Source organism: Mustela lutreola, chromosome 6, assembly GCF_030435805.1.
Source record: "Mustela lutreola isolate mMusLut2 chromosome 6, mMusLut2.pri, whole genome shotgun sequence".
Taxonomy (NCBI): Eukaryota; Metazoa; Chordata; class Mammalia; order Carnivora; family Mustelidae; genus Mustela; species Mustela lutreola.
Genome location: NC_081295.1, coordinates 103,584,135 through 103,605,574, shown reverse-complemented (window position 1 = coordinate 103,605,574; position 21,440 = coordinate 103,584,135). Strand labels below are relative to the sequence as shown.

The 21,440-nt window shown below is 36.1% G+C and overlaps 1 protein-coding gene across 3 annotated transcripts in view; it reads right to left on the bottom strand.

The window, feature by feature from the left end:
* Positions 1-787: 787 nt before the first annotated feature.
* The window catches only part of BEND6 (BEN domain containing 6), a 51,605-nt gene continuing 30,952 nt past the window's right edge, over positions 788-21,440 (bottom strand). For all 3 annotated transcript variants that reach the window (XM_059178324.1, XM_059178323.1, XM_059178325.1), the window contains 4 exons: positions 11,528-11,748; positions 9,864-10,056; positions 8,952-9,088; positions 788-2,215 (listed from right to left, as the gene is read on the bottom strand). In XM_059178324.1, the coding sequence (XP_059034307.1) occupies positions 8,961-9,088; positions 9,864-10,056; positions 11,528-11,748 (542 nt within the window). In that variant the 3' untranslated portion in view covers positions 788-2,215; positions 8,952-8,960. The remainder of the gene's footprint in view (positions 2,216-8,951; positions 9,089-9,863; positions 10,057-11,527; positions 11,749-21,440) is intronic.

Sequence of the window (21,440 nt, the reverse complement as noted above, 5' to 3'; positions counted from 1 at the left end):
CTGTCTGTCAAATAAATAAATAAAATCTTTTAAAAAAGTAGAAATTCTAGTTGAATAATAGTTGTTTTGCAAAGAAACTTTTATTTACATTTAGTTGGCAAAACACACTACAAAGTAGTTATTTTAAAAGGAAATCACATGTATCTCAGTGAAATCATTATTTTTCAATAAAAATGTTAACCTTCCCCCTAAAGATACAAACGTAGTGATCTGAAGGGGCACGTGCACCCGAATGTTTATAGCAGCAATGTCCACAATAGCCAAACTATGGAAAGAACCTAGATGTCCATCAACAGATGAATGGATCAAGAAGATGTGGTATATATACACAATGGAATACTATGCAGCCATCAAAAGAAATGAAATCTTGCCATTTGCAACAACGTGGATGGAACTAGAGCATATCATGCTTAGCGAAATAAGTCAAGCAGAGAAAGACAACTATCATATGATCTCCCTGATATGAGGAAGTGGTGATGCAACATGGGGGCTTAAGTGGGTAGGAGAAGAATAAATGAAGCAAGATGGGATTGGGAGGGAGACAAACCATAAGTGACTCTTAATCTCACAAAACAAACTGAGGGTTGCTGGGGGGAGGGGGGTTGGGAGAAGGGGAGTAGGGTTATGGACATTGGGGAGGGTATGTGCTTTGGTGAGTGCTGTGAAGTGTGTAAACCTGGCGATTCACAGACCTGTACCCCTGGGGATAAAAATATATGTTTATTAAAAAAAAATGTTAACCTTCCTGAATAGTGTGTATATATCCTACATAGCATACCCATTTATCTTGGATATTGTCTCTATATCCTACCTTGTATGGCGCTTTAGAAGACAAGCCAGAGTCACATAGGTCATTATAATGATTATGCCTTTGTATGTGTGGGTGGAGAAGCAAACAGCCCAGAAAAGGATCATTTCCTGGACTTTACACCTTAATAAGAAACGAGCAAATAATTTTTTTATGTTTCCAATGGGATTTATTTATACTTAGGTAAAAGTAGCAAATGTTCACACAAGTTATTTCCTTAATCATATTTATTTTGTACGACCACATTGTTATCAAGCAGCATTATGGAATGTTCCCTGGATCCACAGTTCTGAACTTTCCAACTATTATATGCATCCTCTTTTCCAAGTTTAGACATGACCTTGTAACTGAAGAAGCATGGCTTGTTATTGCAAAGTTGTCATGTGTGACAATCTGACATCACAGGAGAAGCCTCTTGATGAAGAATGTTTTATCTTTCATTCATTTACAAAATGGCATTTTTCTTTTTATGTGATTATACAACCCATGTGATTTTATTTTCAATTCTTTGTTCTTCTGATACAATGAAATCAAACCAGTTAAAACTAAGCAGTGTAGCAATAAAATCAACCAAATACACAGGATGATATATCTTATATAGGGTATTTTAAAAGATGTTTATGTTTTATATTACAGATCTGTATTTAATGTACTTGGGCAATAAAAAGTTAGAAGCATGTAAACAAAAAAATTTCAATTTGATGCATTGTTTTAATACTCACAAAAATCTGGGTTTGTTTCTTTTTCAGGAGTACAGTGAAATAGTCCTACATTAAAATTCAAAGGTCTTGTTGCTTTCATATTTTTCCTGGAGATTCTTATTTTATACATTTTTAGGTAACAGAGTAATTCTTTAATTTCACTGAGAAAACGCCATTGCTTTGTTAGATAGGATTATCAGATTTTAGGCCAATTTTGCTGGCCTTACGTTCATGAACATTGATTATTTCACTGTTTACTTTTCCAAACATGTGCTTATATTAAAGATCCAAAAACTTAAATGGGGAGTCATTGGTAATAATAAATGTACAGTGATTGATAAGGACAATGACAAATCTTAGGGGCTGAAGTTTTTGTTGTTATGATGAAAGCTCTATTGTGTTAAGTTAGCTATGCAGAGAAACATTTGGAGACAGGAAAATGCATTATGTCCAAGAAACCATATTGCATGCTTAGTTGACTGCTAGAAATTCTCTGGTTTGATGCATCGCTGATATTTATGGTGGAATCTACATGCAGCTTCTTCAGCAAGCTCGTTGCTCCATCAAGAGCCCTCAGTATTACAGATGCCTCACAGCCTGTCACCACGTGTCTCTGAGCTCCCAGCCAGGGAGGTTGTAGATTCTCCAACAAAATCCAGTGTTAGATTCAGAACTGAAGGTGTTTTATTTCAGTTACCTACAATACCTATAAAAAGCAAATTTCAAAAAAAAGAGCAAATTTTGTTAGAGTTCTTATTGTACTTTTAATAGGTACATGAGTTATTTTAGTGTCTACTACAAATTTTTGCTTACAAATACAAATTGTTTATAAGAACTATTATTATAGAGGTGACTTAGAAATTATTTTATGATCTATTCGAAGGAATTCCAGCATAGATAACAATTACAATATTTACATTTATTTTTATCTCAAATGACTTATAAACACCTTTGTATTAGGTAAAACTTCAAACCCACAAATTAAAATGAACCATCTCCACATACCCATCATCCATCCTAAGAGATTATCAACAATTCTGTTTGTCATTCTTCAGTAACATTTGTTGATTGTTTAAATAGCAGGCAGTTTTCCAAATCTGGTTTACCTCTTTCAAAATTCACAAAATCCAAGTGAGCTAGGTTAGAGGCAGATTACTATAAAGCAATTAAATTTTGTTTGCATGAGTACCTTCCAATATGTTCACACATATATTTATTTTTGTTAAATTTGCAAAAGTTAGATATTTCAACCATAATCAGTTAAGACAACTGTCTTTCCCTTTCAGTTGTCCCTTAGTCATATTTTCTCCTCTGATTGTAACCATGGAATGGCAGTGGGCATATCTGAGATTTTGTTAAGGATTTTGTTAAGGGATGTATTTTTGTGCTTTGTCATCTCATCTATGTATGGTTATGTTAGTGGTGGCCTTTCCACTTTGCAGTGCCTTCTAGCAAAAACATGAAAATGGTCAATTCAAAGAATATTTAAGAGGATCCACTCCATAGAAAACTTGAAATGCCTTGAAGTCTTACAGCTTAGATGTCAGAGCAACTTAAAAAAGGTCTCCCCAAATTTGACAACAATCCTAAAAATTACATTGCTACTGAAGAGCTAAGAATTTGAAAGAAAACTCTGTAAAGTGTAAAAAAAAAGCAATTTTTCATCCACTATGCTGCAGGATAGTCCAAATTATTTTTTTTATTCATTCTATTGCAAAGTTGTCAAATGAAGAGGCAGTCAACATGTAAGCAACTCCCCAAAAGTAAGATAAAAATATTATAGAGCTGTTAATAAAAATATTATGTAACTCCCCCTCCATTATGTGACATTTGAGAAATTCGTTAACATTTAAACATTATGTCATTTTGGGGTATCTGGCTGGTTTAGTCAGTAGAGCACACAACTCTTGATCTCAAGGTCTCTGTTGGGCATGGAGCCTATGCAGAGCTGTAATTGATTGTGTATTCATAATTTTGTGTTTCTTAAAGTGAGTTCTCTAAATACTATTAAGCTGTAGGTTCCACAAATCCTGGATCCATTCTAAGGTAGATAGTATTATTATCCCACCTTAAATTAAAATTCGAAGAGGTCAAGTGACTTTCCAAAGGCCACACATTTATCAAGAGGTGGAACAGGCTTAGAAACCAGAATTTCTGATCCTAAAACATATAATTTTATATGTCCACTTGGCTAGGCTACTAAGTTGTTTGGTCAGACACCAGTCTATATGTTGCTGTGAAGGTATTTTTTAGATGAGATTAACATTCATACAGTAGATTTTCAGTAAAGCACACTACCCTCCATGATACAGGTGGGTCTCACCCAAGCAGTTGAAGGCCTTAATAAAAAAGACAGAGGTCCTTTGACTAAGGAGGAATTCTGCCTTCACACCACCTTTTTTTTAAAATTATATTACTTTTTTTAAAAATTTCTTTTCAGCATAACAGTATTCACTTTTTTTGCACCACACCCAGTGTTCCATGCAATACGGGCCGTCCTTAATACTCACCACCTGGCTCCCCCAACCTCCCACCCCTGTGCCCCTTCAGAACCCTCAGGTTGTTTTTCAGAGTCCATAGTGTCTCATGGTTCACCTCCCCTTCCAATTTCCCTCAACTCCCTTCTCCTCTCCATCTCCCCATGTCCTCCATGCTATTTGTTATGCTCCACAAATAAGTGAAACCATATGATAATTGACTCTCTCTGCTTGACTTATTTCACTCAGCATAATCTCTTCCAGTCCCGTCCATGTTGCTGCAAAAGTTGGGTATTCGTCCTTTCTGATGGAGGCATAATCACCTTTGAACTCAAGACTACAACATCAACTCCCTGGGGCCGCAGCCTGGTAGCCCATCTTGCAGATTTTGGACTCACCAGTCCTTACAGGTGTGTGTGCCAATTCCTTCAAGTGTCTCTTTTCTATACATCCCATTCTGTTTCTCTGGAGAACCATGACTAGTGCAATAAAAAATACAAAGGACTCTGGGGACATACAAAGGATGTATGTCCTTTGTATGTGTATGTATACAAAGGACATCAAAATAAAAAGCTTTGACACAGTAAAGAAAAGCATCAGCAAAACAAAAAAGCAACCTACTGAATGAGAGAGGATATTTGCAAATGACCTATCTGATAAAGGGTTAATATCCAAAATATTTAGAACTTCTGCAACTCAACACCAAGAAACCCCCCCAAACAATCCAATTCAAAAGATGGGCAGAAGACCTGCATAGACATTTTTCCAAAGAAGACATACTGATGACCAATGGGCACATGAAAAGATGCTCAGCATCATTAATCATCAAGGAAATGTAAATCAAAGCCACAGTGAGACATCACCTGACACATGTCAGAATGGCTAAAATCAAAAACACAGAAAAAAACAAGTGTTGACAAGGATTAGAGGAAAGGGAATCCTCATACAAATTGGTACAAATTGGTAAATTGGTACAGCCACTATGGAAAACAGTATGGAGTTTCCTCAAAAAAATTTTTAAAAAGTAGAAATATCATATGGTCCAATAATTCTACTACTGGGTATTTACCTGAAGAAAACAAAAACAGTAATTTGAAAAGATATATGCACGCTTATGTTTATTAAAGCATTATTGGCAATAACAAGGTATGGAAGCAAACTAAGAATCCATCAATAGATGAATGGATAAGGAAGATGTGGTATGTGTACACACACACACTCTGGAATATAATGTAGCCATAAAAGGACAAGATGATCCCACTTGTGGCAACATGGATGGACCTAGAGAATATTATACTAAGTGAAATAAGTCAGGCTAAGAAAGCCAAATACCATATGATTTCTCTCATATGTGGAATCCTAAAAAAACCAAAAAAATAAAAAACAAAGAACAAACAAATGAATAAGGAAAAGCAGAATCATACAGGTAAATACAGAGAAAAAAATTTGATGGTTGCTAGAGGGGTTAGGGTGAGGGATGGGCAAAATGGATAAGGGGTTTGGGAGATACAAGCTTCCAGTTATGGAATGAATAAGTCATGGAAATAAAAGGCACAGCAAAAGGAATAGAGTCAATAGTATTACAATAGGGTTTATGGTGACAGATGGTAGCTACACTTAGGTAAGCAAAGCATAACATATGAACTTGTTGAATCGCTATATTGAACACCTGAAACTAACATTAAGTTATAACATATGTATATGTAATATTATTGTTGATATTAAACTGACCTGAAACTAACATAACATTTTGTGTTAAGAACACTGAAATTAAAAAACGAATAAAAAGATTTCTTAAAAAAATGCAAAGAACTATATGTTAGTTGACTATATGCTAGTGTTGACTCTCTAATAGTTACTAATCGTATAATCTTGGCAATTCATTTAACCTCCTTAGGGTTTAGTCTTATTATCTTCAAAGTAAGGAAATCATTTTTGATCAAGATTTCTTAATCTTGGAACAGTTGACATTTTGGGTTAGGTAATACTTGTTGTAGGGGAGAATATCCTATGTCTTGTGGGATGTTTAGCAACATCTGTGGCTCCGTCCACTAGATGCCAGTAGTTTCATCCAGTTGGAACAATCGTATCTATCTCCAGACATTTTCAAACAACCCCTAGCTGAGGGGCAAGGGACAAAATTTCCTCCCATCCTACTTGAGCACTGCTGTATTAGGTCATCTTTAAGTTAGAATATATGCATATGTAATATTATTGTAGGGATTAAATTGGCTGAGGCAACTTTGGAAACTTCAGAAGGCTGTATGACTATTTAGTGGGATGTTATAGAGGTGATTTTTTTTTTTTTAAGATTTTATTTATTTATTTGACAGACACAGCGAGAGAGGGAACTCAAGCAGGGGGAGTGGGAGAGGGAGAAGCAGGCTTCCTGCTGATCAGAGAGTCTGATGCTGGCTTGATCCCAGGATCCTGGGATCATGACGGGAGTTGAAGGCAGATGCCCAGCAACCCATGTGTCCCCCCAGAGGTGATATTTTAATATTCTGTAACTCTTACAAATAAAGTTTTCTTTAGTTCCTATAAGAAAGAAGCAAAAAATGGAGAAAGGCCTGAAAGATTGACAACAGAAGCTCTTGGCAAAGTGAGCCCCAGGCAACTTGAGGGCAGTCACAGGAATGAAAGAGAAAAGCTAAAAGGGGGAGAAGAATGGAGTTTAGTGCTTATCCTCTCAGAAACGAGTCTTAGCTGGGAAATTATTGTTGTTTCAAGTCCAAGCCACCTGCGGCCACCTTGTGCTAAGCACTAGGTGGAGGCCATAGTCTACCAGAGGGCCCACTGGTGGGGTTGCTAGGAATTTGCGGAAATCTCCGTGATTTTGTAGTGCATGTTACCTTGCTAATAGTCATGCAAAGAAAGTTATTTTTCCAAAGGATGCTTTTTGGTGTGGAAGGAGGAGGGAGTATGATTTGCCTGAGTAAGTGCTGTCATCTTAGGGCTTCTGTTAGATGACCAAAAAGAGAAAAACACAGCGGCGTTCCACTAGATGGGGCTATATGGGACTAATTTATGCAGTGTGGCTAAATTAGGTTGGATATGACCCTGTCTTTCCCAGCATATCTTCTCAGTCCTTTTGAGATAATTTGGAATTATCAATACTTCGAATGAAAGATACCTGACAATTAAGAAAATTTTTCCATTCTAGTGTTTATCTCCACTTCTGATTCTAAATATACACATTTCTATTCCAAGCAACTTGTCTACAAAGTAAGGCTCAGGCCCAGAAAGCAACAGAACATTTTGCGTTCTTAGCAAAAGATTTGTTCCTTTTTTCTATTTGAATTAATGCTGTAGTCAGGTGATTATTAACACTACTACTAGGTTGCAAGTAGAAACAGTACTGATATAAAACCCTTTTAACTTTAATCTCTTCAATGCTCGACTGACTGATAGAGATGAGTTTTATGCGTACTCTTGGCAGTCTGAGGTATTAAAAAGGCAGAAGTTGGGATATTAAAATACTTCGCAGAGCTCTGAAATATAATAACGTCCTCCAAAGGGTAGCCTGATAGAGAAGACCCTTGGAGCTCTGGTTACATGGCATTTAGCAGGGGAACTCGGCTATTCTACATCTGGATGACTGGGTAGTCTTATATCAAAACGAGCCGTTCTAATGGCTCATTTAAGCAATTATCTCCCAACTGGGAAGTTGTGAAATTCACAATCTACTGAAATGTTTAATGAGTTGGGGAGAAAAAAGAGAAAAAATATCAATCATATCTTGTATAAAACTGCAAGTTGGTCACCAGTATGGGTGAGCCAAGGGAAAGACCCTGCCCTGCAGTTGTTTTAAGTGGGTTTTTTTGTTTGTTTGTTTATTTTTTTAGTATTGGTGACCCTCATCAGAACTAGGCTTCGTTATATAGCAAAATTGTAAGCTGCCCTCAAGGGTGTTGGGGGTGGTAGTCAGGAATGGGTAGAAGATAGATGGTGGGAAAGAATACATTACCCAAGTCTCTAATCCCATTTAAAACACAGTAAGAACATAAAAACAAATAAGATGTTTGAAGGTGGCTAGAGTTAGGCAGAGAACAAATAAATAGAAAGTCAAAGATAAAAGTAAACAAAATGGAAGAAAAACCTCCCTTTGTGTATTTACCATATACCTCTATGAATAAAAAAATATTAAAAAACAAAAAATGCATTTTTCCACATATTTTCCATAAAAATAATGGAGAGGAAGGATGAGCACAAGTGAACCAGCCAGCACATTGGGTTGAAGCAAACACAAAATTCCACTGGACAGTTTTGCCTAAGGGCAGGGCCTGACTATAAAGTGTATTTCCTTTAAAACTCCCTAGGAGCAATTCTTTCTCTTAGTATAATAGAAACATGTTGGTAAAAAAATCCTTATCAAACCAATACAAACTATAACAACTGGTGTAAAGATTTAAAGAGTGAGAAGCAGGAGGCAGATTGGTGGAGGGGACACCTCAGTATTTCCAGCCAGCAGTTGGTGCCAAAAACAAATGACTGTTTGGAATTTTAAGTTCAGTCCCATTGATGTACTTCAGAGACTTCCCTAGGATCTGTATCTCCCTGTTCTAGAGGAACACTTCCTAAATGATCAAATGTCCCTCTTTTGACTCCTTTCTACCCCCACCCACAAATTAACATGCATTCTGTGAAGAAAAAGCAAAGTTCTTCAGTAAAACACATTTGAAAAACATACACTCTACTGCCTTCTTAGAGATTTCTAGAGCACTTGGGCGTAATAGTATAAAATACTCTGAGGAGTTCTGGAAAAGGAAAATCTGTATTTGAATTTAGCATTCCCCCAATTTCAATCCCCTTTCCCGTCCTCACCTCCATCCCCACAAACACCTATTAGCATGTCTTGGGCCACTGACATTCTCTGATAAAATAGTCACAAAATGCGGTTCCAGGGATCAAAGAATTACATCTTCTTGCCGCACAGAAAGGATTGTGAAGATTGAGAGGACTTACCAAAAGGTTCTACTTAATGTCCTGAGAGTTCAGATTTTTGCTTAAATTTGGCTTCTTGGTACAGTTGTTTAGCTTTTGCCCTATCATTCTCCTAATTGAAACATCATCTGTGTTGGGAAATAACTGTTTTGTGACTCCTGTAAAAAACAACAATAACACATGAAAACACTTTTTGAAGCCTTTGCATCTTAAGGTATGAACTGAGATAAAACATCAAGCAATCCACAATGTAGTTTTGTCTCCATTTTGCAAAAACAGCCCAAACACCAATGAGAAATGGCATATTAAAATACAGAGAGCTCAGATTCAGTGATTCCCTCAATTTTTTGACATTTACAAAAAATCATTTGATAGCTAGATGATTATATTTGAGGAGATTAACTTAAAAACCATAAGTAGAACTAAGGAGGACATGTGTTGTAAGGAGAACCAGGTGTTATACACAACTGATGAATCACTGAACTCTACGTCTGAGATAATAACACACAAGTGTTCATTAATTGAATTTAAATAGAAGAAAATAAAATAAAATTAAAAAACACATAAGTAGGAAATTAGTCCCAATTTTTCTAGAATAAATGATAAGGAATCTAAAGCCAAGATAAGAAAGAGAAAATAAGATCTAAACTCTTCACTGAAATTTTGTTTGAAAGGATTTTGGGATGCATTTTTCTGAAGTTATGAATTCATGAATTCAAAATTTTCATGAAATAAAATTTAGCTTTATTTTAGTAACTGTTTTAATGTAAATTTTTCTATAAAATTTACCATATTTATTAAGAGATTTAGGCTATTTTGAGATTTTTCTTTCATAGAAAAATAAACAACAAAAAGACCATGAAAGAATAACTTAACCTTGAGTGGTAAAATAATTTCAAATTCATGTGACAGTGTAATACAACCATATAATACCTATGATTTCTTGAACTTCATTCTGATTCATAGCTGGTTTTACGGCTTTGTCCCTGGAAGTAGAGGACTTGGCTCCGGTCAGGCTGTGTGTGGCCATGTACTCATTTGTATAAAGTACTTGCATTAAATCATTAATAAACTTCTGAGGCTTGCTCTTGTTACAACGGGCAACCTGCCATTTTTCAATCTTGAACTAAAAAATACAACATAATAGTTGAAACTGGAAAAAGGAAAAGAAAGTTGTATCCAGAAAAATATATTGCTAATTGAGTTAAGACATACCAGAAAACAAAATCAACATTCTTTAAGGGGATGTATTTTGCTTTTAATACATAGTCTACATTTCAGGGGTTAGAGTTAAATGTTATCTTTGATATAATTCCCAATATTTATGAGGTATTTGTTCCAGAGTATATCCAAGCTCTTGTCATGTGATCTGGATTGGATGGTTTAAGGATGAGTCTGATCCTCAACACCTCCTACTAAGTGTAGTAGGCAGAATAGTGGCCCACTGAAGATATCCATATCCCTGGAACCTGTGAATATGTGACCTTATATGGTTGTGATTAAGGGTAAGTACCTTGAGATGGAGAAATTATCCTGGATTATCCAGATGGGCCCAATTTTATCACAGGAGCCCTTAAAGAGGGAAGAGGGGGCAGAAGAATGGGTCAGAAAAAAGAAGCAGAAGAAGGAGGTCAGATTGGAATTGTGAGAGGGGCTTTGCCTCCATGGCTGGCTTTGAAGGTGGTAGAATGGCCCATAAACCAAAGAATGTAGTTGCCTCTAGAAATTGCCTCTGGAATTGGGTTGCCTCTATAGTCAGTAAGAAAATGGGAAACTTAGTTTTACAACCACAAGAAACTGAATTCTACAATAACCTAAAGAAGCAGGAAACAGATTTTTCCATAGAGCCTCCAGAAAGGAATGCATCTGCTGACACCTTGATTTTACCACACTTCTGATCTACAGAACTGTGAGATAATACATTTGTGTTATTACAAATCACTAAGTTTGTGGTCATCTGTGACTTAGCAAAAGGAAACTGATATCCAATATTCAAATATTCTAAATGTTAGATTGTTAGTATTATAGCTCTGGAAGGCATATTTTGCAAAGCTGATACCCAATTCTATTGAAACTCTTGTCGTTTTAGCTTCTGTTTCTTGAAGAGAAATTGGGGAAGTAGGAAAATATTATATTCTTCCAGCATGCAGAAGCTGAAATTTACCTTCATTCAGTGATATAATTTTATAACCCTCAATGCATAGTTACCCATCACTAAACTAGAAATTTCTAGTTTAATAACCTCATCATTGACTGCAATTTGACTTTAGTTTTCTAAATTGGATACTTGTGAAACAAATATTTTTTTGATTTGTTAATTGTTTTATGTAATTGCAATGTTATGGTCATGACCAAAAGTTACCTAAAGTTACCTGATGAAACAGTGATCATTTTGCAGTCTTTTTTTTTTTTTTTTTTTTTAATTTATCTTTTAGTAATCTCTACACCCACCATGGGGCTTGAACTCACAAATCCTTGGATCAAAAGTCACATGCTCCACAGCCCAAGCAGTCAGGCTCCCAACCATTTTGTAGTCTTATCTTAATTTTTGTATCTACTGTATCCCAGACAAAGATAGGGCAGGCTTTCCAACTGACCTGTTTCTCATCAGTATGATGCTCTTCTTCAGCTTTCAAGGAAATTGGTGAGCTGGAATTAGAGTTAGAATTACTGCACGTTGAGGCAAATGAGTCTGGTGAGGAGTTGTTTGTTGCTCTCCAGAGGGTGGATGCAGATGTGGACATGGTTCCTCCACCCTTAAGCAGGGCTTCTGCCATACCAACCAATTCTTCAAACTGGGTGACTGCTTGCGGTAACACTAAAATGGCAAGAAAAAGTAACACTTTATGAATACTTTTAATAACAGGGGCATATCTTCCTATATTTTTTATTGTGTATACATACATATTATATTGCATGTATAGAAATAGGTGGAACAAATTGTTAACATTTACTACTTTTGGAAAATAAACACGGTGAGAAGAGTGGTTGGGAGATATTTACTTTTTATTATTTAATAATGGCTTAATAATAAAATAATAATATATAAATTCAAAAACACGTGATTGTTGCATTTAAATGTATATGCATCACTTCATAACTAAAATGAATGGTTTAAAGAGTTGATTCTTTTTTCTAATTGCTATTGGTATTACTTGAAGGTTTTTAATTTCATTTGGAGACATTATTGATTCCAGCATCAATCATCTTCCAGATACTTACATCAGGCCAGTTTAAAAGACCATTAAATCAAACCATTTCCATTTAAGTTATTAAAATAAATTTTCAGTGACCATTGTGCGTGGTTTTCCAGGAAGTCAAATTTCATGAAATTAAGAAAAATTCATTGCCATGATTCAGAACTATGTTTTCACATATTAAGGATGAATTTTGGTAATCAGCTGAATGTTCTCTTTGTTCCTCTTCTTTTCATTTAAGATCTTATTTATTTATTTGACAGAGAGAGACAGCATGAGTAAGGGAGATGGGCAGAGGGAGAGGGAGAAGCAGACTGCCCGCTGAGCAGGAATTCCCAAGACCTGAGCCGGAAGACAGAAGCTTAACTGACTGAGCCACCCAGGCACCCTCTTTGTTCCTTTTTAAGTGGAAACTCACACATTCAAAGGTTCATGTCTCCATGTAAAATGGTCTTCTCTAGTTATGGTTATATCTAATTGTTTCCTAAGGACAAATAACATTTTTTGGGTGGGTGGAAGGCACTTTGAACCCTCCCTGATTCAACTCCTCACTCTATCGTTGAGGGTATTGGCTGCTGGAGAAGTAAAAAGACTGAAACCTTTTTCTTTAGCATATTATTAAGCTACAATCTTTGGATTAATATTTGATTTGAGAGCTAAAATCAGTAGCTAAAGGGAGATGAGTTCGACAAAATGATATACCCAGTTAATGCATACCAACAAGATACAGAACATCTCCATCCTCCCAGAAAGTTGCCTCATGTCCCTTCCAAGTCAATCCCAGGGCTCACTTTAGAGGCAACCATTTATCCAACTTCCTTGCCAGAGGTAAGTTTTACCTGTTCTAGAATTACATATAAATGGTATATTCTGGGGTTTTTTTGGTTTAACTTTTCTTTTGCTCTGCATAATGTTTTGAGATTTATTCATGTTGTATATTTCTGTTATTTATTCCTTTTTATTGCTGACTAATATTTCATTATATGGATACTCAACAATTAAAGTTTCATTTACCTGTCGATCGGTTATTTTCCACTTGACAACATGACTTTAATGGTTCCCTACTATTCTAAGGTATTGCTATTGTATAATTTATTTAAATGTTCTCTTTTTTTTTTTTTTTCAGATTTTGGCTGCTTCCAATTTTTCTTTCTTTCTTTCTTTGAGAGAGGGAGGGAGAGAGAGCAGAGGAGGGAGAGGCAGAGGGAGGAGGGAGACTGAGAGAATTTTTTTTTTTTTTCCGAGAGAATTTTAAGCAAACTTTGTGCTGAGCACAGAGCCCCACTTAGGGCTCCATCCATAGACCCTGAGATCATAAGCCAAAACCAAGAGTGGGTCCTTTAACTAACTGTGCCACCAAAACTCCCTGCTTCCAACTTTTCTTTATTACAAACAAAACTCTTGTGAACTGCCTAGCACATACATCTCTGCATGTATCTCTGATAGCAATAACGCTACAAATTCCTGAAAGCACAACAATAGGGTCAAAGGTATAAATGTTTTCTGACCTCAACTAATACTGCCCAATTGCTCTCCAGAAAGATTCTTCCAATTTACATGGCCACCAGCTATGTAAAAAGTCGACCATTTTGCTACACCATCAACAACAGGTGTTAGTCATTAACAATAATCTTCACTATTTTGATAAGTTGAAATCTTAGTAAAATTTAATTTGCAATTATTTTATTATTGTGAAGTTAAATACATACTTATTGACTATTTGGGCTTCTGTGAATTAGGTATTAGGCTACAGAATATTAGTAGGGCTTTTTGTTTGTTTGTTTGTTTGTTTTTTAAAGTAATCTCTGCACCCAATGTGGGTCTCAGACTTATGACCCAGCGATCAATAGTTGCATGGTCCACCAACTGCCAGCCAGGTGCCCTTAGTATTTTTTCAAAAGATTTTATTTATTATTTGACAGAGAGAAAGACAGCAAGAGAAGGAACACAAGCAGGGGGAGTGGGAGAGGGAGCAGCAGGCTTTCTACCGAGCAGGGAGCCTGACATGGAACTCGATCTGAGGACTCTGGGATCATGACCAGAGCCAAAGGCAGAGGCTTAATGACTGAGCCACCCAGGCATCCCTATTTTTTCTATTTTTAATAACTTAGACAGTTTTTGTAAAATTCTTATAAGTGTGCATAGTGTGTTAGCTACTCTTATTTCCTTATATATTAAATATTTTAAACTTTTATTTGCTGTAAGTTCCAAGTATTATCATCCAGAGTTTTTATTTTATTTCATGATTTTTTGAAAGCATACACAAATTTTTAATTTTTATTTTAAAGTAGCAGTATTTTCTTTACTGTATAATTCATCTATTTTATGGTTAGAAAGTCACTCAGCATTCAAAGCAGTAAAATACTCAGTCATATATTTTGTATAGTTCAAATATCTTTTTACAAGTGAGCTTCTTTTTTTTTTCTGCCTGGATACAATTTTTTTTAACTTCCAAGGGATACTTTTAATTTACAAACAAAAATTGAAAACGCCGTATTTCCAGCCCCCAGTTTCCACTCACAGCCAGTCTTGTTCCTTTGATACTTCCGTCCATTTTCTCCCCAACCCAGGAATACTTCAAACAAATCACAGGTAGCATCTCATTTTATCTGTAAATATTTCTATATGTATCTTTAAAGGTAAGAAATTTAAAAAATACAAGCAAAACACCATTGTGACAACCAGAAATACGCATCAGTAGTTCTTAAATATTTTTATTTTTTTAATGGTACAGCTATTTTAAGTTTTTAATGAAGTAATCTCTACACCTAACATAGGACTCCAACTCTTTTTTTTTTTTTTAAGATTTTATTTATTTATTTGACAGAAAGACTACAAGCAGGCAGAGCAGCAGGCAGAGGGAGAAGGAGGAGCAAACCCAGGCGCCCCTCCAACTCTTTTTAAAAAAATTTAATTTAATTTATTTTTTCAGTGTTCCATAAAAAAACCTAGTAAATGTCCAAATTTCTCTGACTTTCTCATTGTTGTTTTTACTTTATTTGAATCAGGATCCAAATAAGGTCCACATATTATGAGTAGTTACTATCTCTTTTATAAACTATAGGTATTTTTTCTCTCTCTTTCCTAGTTTTTTCCTTGGAATTTATTAATTGAAAAAACTGGATTATTTGTTTTACATGGTTTCCCACAGTGGGATTTTGCTGATTGTATCGATGACATACTGTTTAACATATTATTCTGTTCCTTAAATTAGCTCTAAATTGGTAATCAGATCTAAAGTCTTGATTAGATTTGGGTAGGATTTTAAAATTCTATCGGATAGAATTGAATGCATGGTTAGTTTTTTTTGTGATATTAGTCGTTACTGATGATCACCCCTTAGATTCATTACATCATAAGGAGTTGCAAAATTGTGATATTCTAGTACTTTTCTTTTTCATTTATTAGCTAGAATTCTTGTATAAAGGGAAACTTCCTCCCATCAACTATTTGGTTACACTTAGGTTTATTTCCTATAATAATGGCAGGGTAAATGCTTGTTTTATTATCTGTATTTACCAGTTTTCAGATGACCATTAAGTTTTTTCTTTTTTTTTTTTAAGCTTTTTTTCTTTTTTGAATACCATTATGAACTCATGCATTGAAATATACATGATAACCTGCCGTGGTCGTCCTTACTGTTGATCCTCAAAATGTCTCATCTTTGGCCATTGGGAACCTCTTTTTCTTCTTCTTCTTCTTTTTTTTTTTTTTTTTAAGATTTCATTTATTTATTTGACAGAGATCACAAGTAGGCAGAGAGGCAGGCAGAGAGAGAGGAGGAAGCAGACTCCCTGCTGAGCAGAGAGCCCAATGCAGGGCTCTATCCCAGGATCCTGGGATCATGACCTGAGCCAAAAGCATAGGCTTTAACCCACTGAGCCACCTAGGCACCCTAGGAACCTCTTCTAACTGGCATGTCTATATAGTCTTTGTTAACTGCCTTACTTTCTGCTATGACAAGTTTCTCATTTGGATTTCCTATTCTAGGCTCCCAAAAAGGCTCATCTCACACATTTCCTGTGCAAATTCTGGATTCAACCATTTCTCCAAGGAACCCTAGCTCCTTTTAGTGAGAAGTGTTATATGACCAAATCCAGGAGCTAAAAGTATTCTTTGCTATTGAGCTCTTGCTTTTAGGCCTATTCAGTGAAGAGTATTAGAAAATATATATTATTAATTTTTAAAGATAAATTTCCTTAACACACACAAAACAGGCAATCATATAAAAAAATGGGCAGAAGGTATGAACAGAGACTTCTCCAATGAAGACATACAAATGGCTATCAGACACATGAAAAAATGTTCAACATCACTAGCCCTCAGGGAGATTCAAATTAAAACCACATTGAGATATCACCTTCTCACTAGTTAGAATGGCCAAAATTAACAAGACAGGAAACAACATGTGTTGGAGGGGATGTGGAGAAAGGGGAACCCTCTTACACTGTTGGTGGGAATGCAAGTTGGTGCAGCCTCTTTGGAGAACAGTGTGGAGATTCCTCAAGAAATTAAAAATAGAACTTCCCTATGACCCTGCCATTGCACTCCTGGGTATTTACCCCAAAGATACAGATGTAGTGAAAAGAAGGGCCATCTGTACCCCAATGTTTATAGCAGCAATGGCCACGGTCGCCAAACTATGGAAGGAACCAAGATGCCCTTCAATGGGCGAATGGATAAGGAAGATATGGTCCATATACACTATAGAGTATTATGCCTCCATCAGAAAGCATGAATATCCAACTTTTGTAGCAACATGGACGGGACTGGAAGAGATTATGCTGAGTGAAATAAGTCAAGCAGAGAGAGTCAATTATCATATGGTTTCACTTATTTGTGGAGCATAACAAATAGCATGGAGGACATGGGGAGTTAGAGAGGAGAAGGGAGTTGGGGGAAATTGGAAGGGGAGGTGAATCATGAGAGACTATGGACTCTGAAAAACAATCTGAGGGGTTTGAAGTGGCGGGGAGGTGGGAGGTTGGGGTACCAGGTGGTGGGTATTATAGAGGGCACGGATTGCATGGAGCACTGGGTGTGGTGAAAAAAATAATGAATGCTGTTATGCTGAAAATAAATAAATATAATTTAAAAAAAGATAAAGATAAATTTCATCATGTATTTAAACCAGTACTTCCCACTCAAAATTCAGAACATAGGTTTTTAATTTAAATTGTATAGTTATGGGGCACCTGGGTGGCTCAGTGGGTTGAGCCTCTGCCTTCGGCTTGGGTCACGATCTTGGGGTCCTGGGATCGAGCACATTGTTGGGGGGGGTCTCTGCTCAGCAGGGAGCCTGCTTCCCCCTCTCTCTCCCTCTCTGCCTACTTGTAATCTCTCTCTCTGTCAAATAAATAAATAAAATCTTTAAAAAAGATAAACAATTGTATAGTTATGGTTTTTAGTGTGCCACATGGAGTGGAATGAGAACTTAACTTGAACTTGGATCCCCCATCCCCAACACACACTGCAATATCAGTTTCCCCAGAGCCATTTGCTGAATAATTTATCCTTTTCCTGATTAACTTGTAGGACTTGCTACATGAAATGCCAGGCTCATTGCAAATATGAAAATGCAGTGCTCTTTGTTCAAAACTTCTTAATAACCTTAATATGGTGACAGTAAAGCCTTTAACTAGTATGTGGGGCCTTTCTAAGAGCAGGGCTCTGACTGCCTGCTTAGGGCACGGATCCATGAAGTTGGGCCTGACGACTTATGATACCGAACAACATTAACAGCAAGGAAATTACATGGCACCTGCTATTGCCAGGTTCTGTTCTGAATGCTTTACATGTCACCCAGGCAAGCACTGTCATTATTTCCAGTTTTGAGATGAGGAAACTGAGGCACAGAGTGGTTGAACAACTTTCACATGGTAACACAGACAGCAGGTGGCAGTCAGGATTTGAACCCAGGTGGTTTGGCCCCTCTAAATCTGTACTATTTACCTAGCGTTTGTAGGATAGTTTCTCTGTCATATATGAGGTTCTGACTGAGGGATCTGCATTCTGTTCCAAATCACCATTGCTGATCTTGCACTAGTAACTTTTATTTTTAAAAGATTTTATTTATTTATTTGACAGACAGAGATCACAAGCAGGCAGAGAGGCAGACCGAGAGAGAGAGGGAAGCAAGTTCCCCGCTGAGCAGAGAGCCTGTCGTGGGGCTTGATCCCAGGACCCCAAGATCATGACCTGAGCCAAAGGCAGAGGCTCAACCCACTGAGCCATCCGGGTGCCCCCAAATAACTTATATTTAGTCATTTGAAATTTATATGATTTATGTTGACAGATTATACCCTCATATTCTTTTTTCAGAAGATTCCTAATTGATTTTGCCTACTTTTTCAGGTTAGCTTTATAATGATCATTGTCAAATTTCCAAAAACAAAACAAAACAAAAATCATTAGTATTTTTATTGGAATCCCACTGAAAGTATTAGTTATTTGGGGATGAATTGGCATCTTCTCCTTTCATCAATGAATGTGACAAGTCTCTCCATTAATTTATATTTCTTCGCTGAGTTTTTTATATTTCTTCATTGACTACATATGTGTCTTATTTAGGTTACTAGTAGCTATTTTATAGTTGTTTGTAATTAATGTGACTGGATTCTTTTTTTTTTTCCCCCTAAGAAAATAACTGGAAATTTCTGTACTATAAAGAAATTACTGATTTAAAAAAATAGTAGCTGCTAGATTTGGGGGCATGTATTATATACTTTCATCAGTTTTGAAATAAAATAAGGCTTATAATGAATAACAGTAGTCTTCTGCCTTATCACTCACCACTCCTGATTATCGCTCTTAGAGATCACCAATCCCAAATCATTTAACTATTTCTTTTGGTACTTACTTTCATACTCTTAAATAATAATGTGCATATACAACTATTTGTTGATTTTTCAGATCCATATAATTATTTACTGATTTTCTATTTTCTTTTTTTTTTTTTTAAGTAAGTTCTACATGCAACGTGGGGCTTGAACTCACCACTCTGAGATCAAGAGTGACATTCTCTATGACTGAGCAAGTTAGGCACCGCTGCTTAATGATTTTCAACTATGTAATATGGCAATATTGTTCTCTTTCAACTCCTCTCCCAGCCACGCAGAAATACACATACCTGCTACTCACACGCAAACATACACACACTCTTCTCAGAATAGTGGTAACACAATTGTTCAATAAATATTATGCTTTCATTATTATAGTGATGTAAACATTATTCACATTTCTTTTTCTTTAAAACATGATTCCCCCTGCCTAGAGTTAATAATTACCTTATTATTATTGTTTTTTACACTATTTCTCTCACCCTAAACTTCTATACATCTCTAAACTTCCTATGTAAATCTCTTTAGATATTTGGATATATCATGTCAAATGCCAATTTCATATATTTCTTGGAGCTGTCTCCTCTGGAGCCCTGCATATGCCTCCACAGTCTGGGCTAGCTGCTTCTAGGCGACTGTATACTTTTCACCTTGGAGTTTCCCTTCACTATCCTTCAATGACTCCTCCTTGCCTCTCTCCTGAATTGGACCACCTATTCCCTGGATGTCATGTTTTTTATTTTTCTAGATTTACTCTCTCATTTGGGAGGAGTTTTTCCTCCCTTAGCCTTTGAAAAAGAAATAGGAAGTGCATTAGTGAGATGTTGTATGAAAGTATTACCAGCCCTACCACTTGGTTGATAATTTCACTCAGGTATAGAAGTTTAGATTTACATTCCCTTCGTAATTTAGAAGGCATTGCTTATTTTTCTTGGAACTTCCAGTGTTGCTGGTGAAAAGTCCAATGCCATTCTGATTCCCAATCCTTAGCATGGGGCGTATTTACTTCCTCTGAAAGCTTTTGAACCTTCCCTTTACTTCTGCTGTTCTGAAATTTCACAATGTTATGACTTGGACAAGTCTTTTTGCTTTGGGTGTTATCTTTTAATGTAAAAAATTGTGTCCTTCAATTCTAGAGATTTGTGGTATTAATATTAAATAACTTCTCCCTCTTCTCTCATACCTTTTAGGATCTCTTGTCTTTGGTCATTTAACATCTGGGACTAATTCTTTATTTTACCTAATCTTTACTATTTTCCTTTTCTGGGTCTTCTTACTCTAATATCTACAAGATTTTCTTAACTTTACTTCCAGACATTTTATTGAATTTCTAGGTTTCTCCCCCTTGTTCTTTGGATATTCCTCTCTTAAACTAACCCTGTTCTTGTTTTGTGCAAATTTCTACTGCTCCCTGAGTTGTCTCTGTTCCCTCTGATCTTATTATTCTCTTTGTTCATTTTGGTTTGTGTTCCATGTTAGAGGATTTCCTTAAATAAGCACCCTCCCTCAGCTTGGCTTGGTGTCCCCGAGTTCATAGCTTTGGTTCAACCTCCTCTGAGAGAAAACCTCCATCTTCTACTGCGGTGAAGGGTGGTAGTTGCAGGCTACATAGGGAGAATGTGTGACTTTGTGGTCCCAAAAGGTCTTTATGTAGGTCTTTCAGTTTTCACACTACCAGCACTATCATAATCCCTTTCACAGGCACAAATCCTAAACCATTTATAGTTTTCTGGTGTGATATAGCTTCTTTCTTTTTAATTTCTCTACCTCTACTCACTCCGCAACCCCATCCCAGACACTGAGTTTTTAGATTCTTACAGCTAGTCAGTTACTACTCACTCATCTGCTTTTCAGTGTCTAAAATTTTACTGGCATCTTTTAGCTGCTGTGGTCTTCTTTACAGTTTCCCTGACCTTGTGCTTTTACACACTTTAAGTTTATTTTTAGTAAGGTTTCAGAAGAGAAGGGAGAGTCACACACATTTCACTTAAACATTATGTCATACTTAAAGAAACTGGGGCAAAACTTAACTGATTTTTGATTCTTCACTGAAATCTCATTTTTTACGAGAGTTGAATTTTCAGTTGATGCTTTCTTTTTCCTAGGTATACATTCATTCTCTAAAAATAATGACAACTTAATAACTTCTATAAAATAGATATATCACTATTTTCCTTTTATATCTTATGGTGTTGGTCAGTTGTGGTCCACAAGACATGTTTCAAATGCTTAAAACATACATGTATAGCAGACACACATTTGCTCTTCTGCAAGTCTAAAATGGCATATATATTCTACCATTTTTCCTCAGTAGGCTTTATAAACTGAAAAAGAGCCCTGATTCTTAGTTCAAAATGTTATTAAGAGCATTACTGAGCAAAAGATAAATAACCATTCTGCATTCTTTTCTCAGACCCTTTCTTATTTGGATTATACATAAAATTTCAACTCTCTGTTATCTTCCTACTTCCCAA